The sequence below is a fragment of the Myotis davidii genome, unplaced genomic scaffold, assembly GCF_000327345.1.
Source record: "Myotis davidii unplaced genomic scaffold, ASM32734v1 scaffold132, whole genome shotgun sequence".
NCBI classification, from domain to species: Eukaryota; Metazoa; Chordata; class Mammalia; order Chiroptera; family Vespertilionidae; genus Myotis; species Myotis davidii.
In genome coordinates, this window is record NW_006285258.1 from 1,125,693 (window position 1) to 1,134,778 (window position 9,086).

The following is a 9,086-nucleotide window of genomic DNA, read 5'->3' on the forward strand; positions in this document are numbered from 1 at the left end:
CGTCCCCGGCGGAGCGGGTGGGGGTGTTGTCAGCCGTGCGAGCGCGTCAGCCCGCGGGGGCGCGGCCTAGGGTGAACTGTTTTGATTTTTAATCATTTGACCTCCTCCGTCACTGTTGTGTCTTCTCAGTTTTGCTTTTACGCGGAACCAGACTCTGATGTAAAAGCTCATTTTTCCCATCTGCCCCGTGTCCTTGGGGGTGGAGAGCCGGATGGGGGAAGGGAAGTGGAGGAGCTTACCGTTGAGTTCGTTTGTGGCTGTTTTAAAAGCTTTGGCTGGATGCGGTTTGATTGGCATCTAAGACAATAGCAGCCTTAAACTTACCTTACTGACCACTGCCATCCTTTAACCGGCTCTGTGGTTTTATTTGCGTGAGCAATTAGGGAGCAGGTGGGCTGGGTCCGCTTCTCTTTGCCGTGTCCTATGGTTGGCCCTCAGCAGAGCTTCGGCTCAGGGCCAAGCTTGGGAAAGTGGCCTCTTCTGACTTTTCAGCTCTGAAGGTGGCAGCTCCCTTTGCTGAGCAAGACCTCCCCTTGGTGCCCCCAGGCACACCGGCACACGGTGCTCCTGCCATCTGCATGTGGTACCATCCCCGTTAAATTCGGTGGGAAAGAAAGATGAGGCCCATGCTAGGCCCTATAGCACCTGATTCCTTTCTTGGAAAGTTACTTGACAGAAGCCGGTGACCTGAATCTAGAGTGTGCTATGCTTTGGTAGGGGCCTCTTTAAAGAGGAGTTACACGAAGCCCCTATGTCATTTATATGCAGCTACCATGAACCATAAACCCCTAATAAAGTAGTTAAGCAACTTGGTAGTTATTTTCCTTACATAACAAGAACAGGGGTAGGCAGTCACCGGCTTTGGGTCAGCTGCCCAAGGTGCCTCCACGCTCCTGTCTCTCGTCACCACCCTCAGAGCACTGGCATTTGCCCCATGACTAGAATATCGCTGCCACAGCTCCAGACATCACCCCTGTATCCAGGACGGGAAGGAGGGGGAATCTGGTGACCAGCCTCTGTTTCTCCTTTTTCAAGAAAGTAAAAGTTCCCCCCCCCCCAAATTTTCTTTCTTCCCCACAGATTTTTGCTTGTGCATCATTGGCCAGAACTAGGTCACATGGCTTCTACAAGGGAGGCTGGGAAAGGGAGCACTGAACTGGGCACGTTGCCATCCTCAAACAGCTGGGTTTCCGTTATCAGGGGAGAAGCAAGGCATGGATATTGGAAGGCATGGGGCAGAGTCTTCCCGTTTCTTTTTGCAATTTTGTACACTCTGCAGATGATAGCGATGATGCTGTGAGCGTGGTGTTCCCTGAGGTAGGTCTGATGTCTCCATTTTACAGATAAGGAAACCGAGTCACACAAAGATGACAGGACTTGCAAAGAAAGACCCCAACTAAAAAGTGGCAGGGTCAGGATTCCAGCGCAGGCAGTCAGACCTCCAGCCCAGCCTCACTTCAGCTTTTTTGCTGAATCTTTGTGCTCGGTGCAGAGGGGTTCTCCAGAAACTCTCTTACTCGGGTACAGGCTGCCCGCTGGGATATTTTTCAGCCTCTTCTGTGAATTTGTAAATTGCCTTAAGGCAGAGAGATAGTCAAGATGCGGCTTTTCCACAGGGAACCCACCCCATAACCAAGAAACAGAATTTCCAGAGGATGAGGCCCAGAAATCAGGATTTTAAAAAGATTCCCAGGTGATTCTAATGTGCAGCCAAGGTTACGAACCACTGGTTTAAAGTGAAAAGTATCTCTCCCTCCCCACCCCCGGGGCCCCTCTCTAGAGGTAAGTTTCTTGTGAACTCTGCCACAAAGTTAATGCACATACAAGCATCTCTTGATTAAACTAAAGAGCTCATGTTATTTACACTGTTCTGCACCTTGCTCCCCTCCCCCAGCCCACAAGATTGGCATTTCACACACACACACACACACACACACAAATTTACTTTGTTTTCCTTTTTAATGTAAATCGCAACTTTCTGAGAGACGGTGAGGAGAGCTGGACTAGGAGCCTGAACCCTGGAGCCTACTCCCCATCCTTCCTTAGAGGAGCTGCATAACCTTAAGGAAATCCCCTAACCCTTCCCAATTCCGGCCTCGTAAAGAAAGTGATGGGCTTGGCCCTGGCTGGGTGGCTCAGCTGGTTGGAGTATTGTCCTGTACACCCAAAGGCTTTGGGTTCGATTCCTGGTCAGGGAACATACCTAAGTTGTAGGTTTGATCCTTGGTGGGGGCATGTATGGGAGGCAACGGATGTTTCTCTCTCTGTCTCTCAAATCAATGAACATATCCTTGGGTGAGAATAGGGATGGAGGGAGGGAAGGGAATGTTGGGAGAAGAAAACTTTTAGTGGGTGAAGACAGGAAGGTTTAAGCAGATGGGTCCCTCTAATTAAGAGCTGTGTGATAGGCTCTCCAAAGACATCTGCATTTTAATCCCTGGACCCTGTGAATATGTGACCTTACATGGCAAAAGGGACTTTGCAGACATGAGTAAGTTAAGGATCTTGAGATGAGATTATGTTAGATTATACAGGGTCCTTAAAAGAGGGGGATCAGAGTCAAAGAAGGAGATGTGATGACAGAAACAAGGTTGGAGTGATGTGAGCCACAAGCCAACAAATGCAGATGGAAAAGGCAAGGGGTGGATTCTCTCCTACAGCCTCAGAAGCAAGGCAGCCCTGCTGGCCCATTTCAGACTTCTGACCTCCAGAAATTTAACAGAATAAAGTTATATAGCGTTAAGCCATTATATAGAAATGAGTACAACAGCAATGGGAAACTATTACAAGCTGTAACCTCATGACTCTAAAATGCCTTAGACTCAAGCAAGGAAGCACTAACCAATGGTAGAAGGCAAGCAGAAGGGACAAGGAGATACAGCCAGGGCAGGAAGCGCTGGAGGAATAACGGGAAAGGCAGGGATAGAGGCATGGGGCCTCAGGCTATGGAGTTTGATATAGGCTGGCTTCCCCTTGACCACCCACGTAAGCCACTTCCTGTATGTAATGTTGGCTGAGGGTCTGACTTGGGGATGAGGGCCCAACAGAATGATGCTGTCTGAAGGTCAAAGGGATGAGAGGTGAAGAAGGTTTGAGAGTTTCCTCAAAAAATTAAATATGGAACTGCCTTTTGACCTTGTGATCCCACTCCCAGGAATATATATCCTAAGAAACCCAAAATACCAACCAGAAAATGTATACACCCCTATGTTCATAGCAGCACAACTTAGGGATGAGGGCCCAACAGAATGATGCTGTCTGAAGGTCAAAGGGATGAGAGGTGAAGAAGGTTTGAGAGTTTCCTCAAAAAATTAAATATGGAACTGCCTTTTGACCTTGTGATCCCACTCCCAGGAATATATATCCTAAGAAACCCAAAATACCAACCAGAAAATGTATACACCCCTATGTTCATAGCAGCACAACTTACAATAGCTAATAGGTCTGGGGCAAGGTGTGGGTACAGGCTAGAAGGGGCAAAGGAGAAAGCACAGCTGCTCTGAACAGGCTCCCACAAATTATTTACAGAACATATTCAACTCACTCCCAGTTATTTTTATTTATTTATTTATTTAAGATATTTTTTATTGATTTCACAGTTTTAGATTTACAGAGATTTGAGATGATCCTATAAAGAGTCACCATATACACTCTACCTAGTTTCATGCATCAGAATCATCAGCTGCCACCTGCACGCCCCCTACTGGGGATCAAGCACATAACCCCGGCATGTGCCCTTGCCCTGAGTCGAAGCTGGGACCTTTCAGTCCACAGGCTGACGCTCTATCCACTGAGCCAAACCGCTAGGGACCAGTTGTTTTTAAAATGTTTTACTATTACATTTGTTTTAACTCTTTAGTTCAACAGATGCGAGGTTTGACAGAAACAGGATAGAGTGGTAGGGGGAATTGTATGTGGGAAGGAAAATGGGGTGAGTAAAAATAATTAGCAGTTGAGATGTGTTCAAATTCTCACTATGTAAGGAGGGCCCTATTTTGGTTGGTGAATCATCTTTTTTTTTTTTTTTTTTAGAAGAAGGAGATTAAGTAGCTGTGGTTGTCCTAATGCTGAATAATGCTGAACTGGGGGAAATAGTAATAATATCGAGTGACGTTTCAAAGTACAATACTAAGTAGAATATGGTCACAGCTCTGAGCTGCTTTAGGCTTGTGTACAAGGCCTATAAGAATTCAGAAAATTCAGTCTGTTTTAACTCCATTCAGCATGTCTTTGTGAAGACTGTGTCTGTAAGAGACCCACGTGTTGTTTGTGGCAGTAAAGAATGCCGTGTTTTAGCGGAAGTGATGGCATCATCATCATCGTACACCATGTAGCACTTTATAGTTCAGCAAGTATTTTTGACCATTCGGGATTTCACAAAGACTTTTTAACCTGTTCACATGTGCTTTTTCATTCCAAAGAAACGGGGCAGCTAAGCAAAACCAAGATTTTTTGGAGAAGTGGCTGATTCCAGGGCTGGGTTAGGCAAAGAACAGGAGCCGGCCCGGAGAGGTGCTCAGAGAATGCTGGGGGCGCACCACAAGGTCACGAGAGCAGCTCGATGCGGTTCCCCCTGAGCAAATCAGGGACTATATTCAACTCACTTCCAGTTGTTTTTACTTATTTATTCAATAAATAATAATAGTAAAGGACTTATAGCCTCCTGAGTACGGTAAGAATCCATGAGCCCACACGAAGATAAATGAATGAATAAACAAGTTGGGGTGGAGGGAAAGCTCCCTCTGCATTAGAAAGCCAGCTTGAAAATGCAGAAGGGATGATGGAATTAGAAAAATCACCTCTGGCCAACTCTCCCCAATCACCAGCTCAGGCAAAAGTCGTTCATGGGTGGATGTTAAAACCAGGCATTCGAGTTTGAGGAGTAAGGAGATGCATGTAGTCTCAACGTGCATCCCCACAGGGTACTTTTTTAAAAAATATATATTTTATTGATTTTTTACAGAGAAGAAGGAAGAGGGATAGAGAGTTAGAAACATCGATGAGAGAGATAGACCAGCTGCCTCCTGCACACCCCTCAGTGGAGATGTGCCCGAAACCAAGGTACATGCCCTTGACCGGAATCGAACCTGGGACCCTTGAGTCCGCAGGCCGATGCTCTATCCACTGAGCCAAACCGGTTCAGCCCCATAGGGTACTTTTTCATTACCAGAGCTAAAATGGTAACTGCAGTGGAGAAACCTGGAAGATGCCACCTCAACCAAGCGCTCACGGCAGGTGTGTCCTGGTGGGTCACACGGGCAGGAGCTCAGCTCAGCTGGCGTGTTCCTGCCAGATGTGCATCACCCGGACCTGGTCCCGGGAAGCAGTGGACAAGCCCAGACTGGGGAACAGAAGGACTGGGCCTGAGAGAAATGTGAAAACTGAATGCAGTCCAGGATCTTGGGGTCTCCATTGCTCTACAGCAAGCATGTCAAACTCAAAGGCTAACACAGGCCAAATAAACAAGGTTTAAGTTTCGGCGGGCTGCAAAAACACACAAGCTTCAATTTTCATAGAAACGAAGGTTTATTTAGAAAAGTATAGTATAAAATAGAATAAGAGCAATGATAAAATTAATGTTTTCTTACACACTGTTATATTGGCTAGTCCACAAAAATATTCGTTGTGGGCTGCATGCAGCCTGCGGTCCACAAGTTTGACTTGCCTGCTCTAAAGCTGTGTGGGACGCTAGAGGGCCTCCCCGTGAGGTCTGTGGGTTAGGCGTGGAATTGTTTCAGTGTTCGTTTTCTGACTTTGGTGATTACACTGTGGTTATGTAAGAGCTCCTTCTCTTTAGGAAAGCACACTGGCGTGTTTAGAGGAAAGGGAGGGCGGGAAGCAGGAAGGAAGGGTTTCCCTAGGAGGCGCGTCAGCCCCTCTCAGCCCGGACTTCTGAAGGAAGCTGGTGGGCACCGCAGCAGCTCCTGGCTGAAGAAGCCCCAGCGGAGAGGTTTAAAGGAAGGAGGCTTGGACTCAGCCTCTACCAGAAAGAGAATGGGGCTCCGTGAGCAGGAGGAGCCACAGGATCCCTCGCCTGGGTTCCCCACCTGCACGACGTGGGGGTGGACGGGACGGCCTCTGGGACCCTTTCTGCTCCGTGGGACCTGGTCTCCCTCTGAGACTCGGCAGTGGCAGCATCTGGATAAACCCCTCGGAGCTCTCCCTGAGCCCCATGAGAGGGGCTGTGGCCCGGCCCCTGGAAGACTGGTTTTTGGAGCTCCTTCCTGGTATAGGCACCTCCCCTAGGTCCTGTGTTCAGGCTTCTAGAACATGGCCTTGATCTGTGCCGACACTGGGAGTTTCCGGTGAACCCAAAGTGGTTTGCTCGGCCGTTCGTTCCTGCAGTATGTGGGTGGGTCGCCTACTGTGTCCCAGGCCCACACGAGGCACAGGGGGTCAGTTAGGAGTCGCAGGGCCTGCCACAGAGCAGCGTGAGCACACACGACGGCACCTGCCCGGGTAGTTTTTGTAAAGTCACTTTTCCTTGTGATGAGAACGTGGTAGATAAAAGAACCAGAAGCCGCAGCTTCCCTCCCCGTGAGTCGTATGAACTTGTATTAGCCAAGTGACCCCTGTGCGCCTCAGTCTCCTCACCTGTGAATGGGGATAGCAATTGCACTCGGCTGCCACCTGCCCCGCCTGCAGAGCTGTGGCCCTTCGACTGCAGAATTCTGTACAGTGCCTTACAGATTCAGGTGGTCTTGTCCTTAGTCCCTCAGCGTGCACGTGCGGCAGTGGCTTGAAAAGCACACAGAGAGAACGACACTGTGTCTCTGCCCTCTTCTAAGCCTAAAGGAGAGAGCAGGCGAGGGCCTGGCAGCGTCAAGGAGAGTCCAGCGGGGCTGAGAGAAAGCCCAGTGTCTTCCCTGAGCCGCGTCTGGCTCAGAGCCTGGCCTTGGCAGCAGGTTGACTGTGGCCTTGTCCTCCCAGTGCACCAGGTGGCGGAGCGGGTGGAGGCGCTGGGGCAGTTTGTCATGAAGACCAGGAGAACCCTCAAAGGCCACGGGAACAAAGTGCTCTGCATGGACTGGTGCAAAGACAAGCGGAGGATCGTGAGCTCCTCGCAGGTACGTGGCGCCTGTTGTGTGCTGGTGAGCGGCTTTCTGATTTCATGGCGGAGGGGGCGAGAGCCGTCCTTCTCAACATCCTTTCTGGGCTTTCCGCCTCTGGCCCTGCAGTCGAAGGGCCAGAGGACGCGAGTGTGGCGTGTGGCGTGGCTGAGAGTTCTTCTAAGAGTTCTTCTACACCGCGGAGCCGCGCTAATTTGGGGAGATTTGGAATTGGTCCTGCTGCAACGTCGCAAACTCTATTTGACTCTCCAGTTAAAACTGTTTCTTCCTGAGCGTACCTCACGGTCTTATTTGTGAGGGAAACCAACTGTAAAACAGTGGGTTTTCCCAGATTGAGGGCCACGTGGTTGAGAGGCCACCATGGCTTGTTGAGCAATTTTATGCCTTAAAGAACACATTTAAGATATATAGTTTGTAAAGACTATTTAAAAACAGTTCTCCAGAAGGCAGGGCACGGGCGGGTGGAATACTTTAAACAATAAAAATAAAAACAGTTCTCTAGGATAAGGGCTCTGAGAACCCACCCCTATCTGGTGATGAGGATGAAAAAAAAAGATATATATATTTTGTGAAGCCTAATTTTTCATTCATTTTGTATAGTTGACATAGTTTATTTTACATCTTATATTAGTAATCTATTGCTGCATGACAGATTACCCCAAAAGTTAGCAACTGCAAACAACAAATGTTTATTCTCCCGCGTGGCTCCTGAGAGTCAGGAACCTGGGCAGCTTGGCTGGGTGGCGGCTCGGGTCTCTCAGGGGCGTGCGGGCTGGACGCTCGTGGGCTGCAGGCGGCGACGAGGCCGAGGCTCACTCTGCGGTGGCTCACTCACATGGCTGGGCTGGAGGTTTAGTTCCGCTCCCTGGGGGCCTCCCACAGGGCTGCTCAGGACTTGGGGGCTTGGGGGCAACCCCAGAGCACGTGATCCAAGAGAGGGAGAGGGAGGCAGAAGCCACGCCTCCACGCCCAGGGCCTCTCTGACCTGGCCTCACACAGACCAACCTGATATAATGAGGGAGAGGCCCATCGAGCTGCGTGAGACCAGCATGACGGGGGATTCTTGGGGCCTGGCGGCCACTGCTTAATACTTTTTAGGTTTATTGTGATGTTACATGCATTGAACATACAACTGTAAACTGAGGTCACGTATTTTCATAGCCAGTTTGGGCTTCCTTTCACCCTTGCCTTCATCCCAGCTTTTTCAAAGGACAGTTTGTTGTTGTTTTTAATAACCCTTTTAAGTATAAACACTGTATATATCCTACATGATCCTCAGCTCCAACATCCACGTCAGGGTTGTTCTGACAGGACCCGTGTCATTAATCTCCTGTATTAGCTACCAGTCTGGTATGACACGTAGCGCTTGCTTTTTTTATGTCCATTAGCGCTCGTACTTCACCACATTTAAGAAGCACCGGAAAAGAGAACACAGGAAGGGTCTTGCTGCCACCACCCTGTCACAACCATTGTTTTTATTTTAGAGCATTTCTTTCTGGACATTGTTTTTTCAAATGCTCACTTGTGGTTATTGAGATGTGCGTGTTGCCACCCAGCCTTTCAGACTGTTTTATCCTTGAAGGATAATATATGTTGGATTTTTTGTCAGGCATGTACCCTCTGATTAGAGAGGGAGGCAGGGGCGGAGGGCTGACAGCCTGCATCCACCCGTGTCTGCTGCAGAGAGAGTGGCTGGGATGTGGCAAGGAGCTGGGGCAGCCGGAAGGCTCTGGAACACACCTGGAGTGACTCAGAGCCGCCCTTCTCCCTTAAAAGGCAGGAGATGAGTCAGCCTGACCGCGTGGGTCAGGGCTGGGGTGGAGGTATCGTCTGGGCAGGCCCACAGGCCCTGTTGTATAAGCTGTGCTCACGGAGGGCCCACATTTCATCCTCTCAGACTGATTTTAGCCTCGTGGGCGCCTTTTTCTCTCCAGAGCACACAGCGGGTGGGCAGCGAGGACAGGCAGGCCGGCAGTGCGGTGGAGGAAGCCACGGAGTGAATGCTGGGCTGGGGGC

General features: G+C 49.5%; 1 protein-coding gene across 1 annotated transcript in view; it reads left to right on the forward strand.

Annotated features, from left to right (window-relative positions):
* Positions 1–5,634: 5,634 nt before the first annotated feature.
* GNB5 (guanine nucleotide binding protein (G protein), beta 5) overlaps positions 5,635–9,086 on the forward strand; it is a 28,114-nt gene continuing 24,662 nt past the window's right edge. The window contains exons 1-3 of the mRNA XM_015558907.1: positions 5,635–5,708; positions 5,959–6,062; positions 6,931–7,067. Coding sequence (XP_015414393.1) covers positions 5,635–5,708; positions 5,959–6,062; positions 6,931–7,067 — 315 coding nt within the window. The remainder of the gene's footprint in view (positions 5,709–5,958; positions 6,063–6,930; positions 7,068–9,086) is intronic.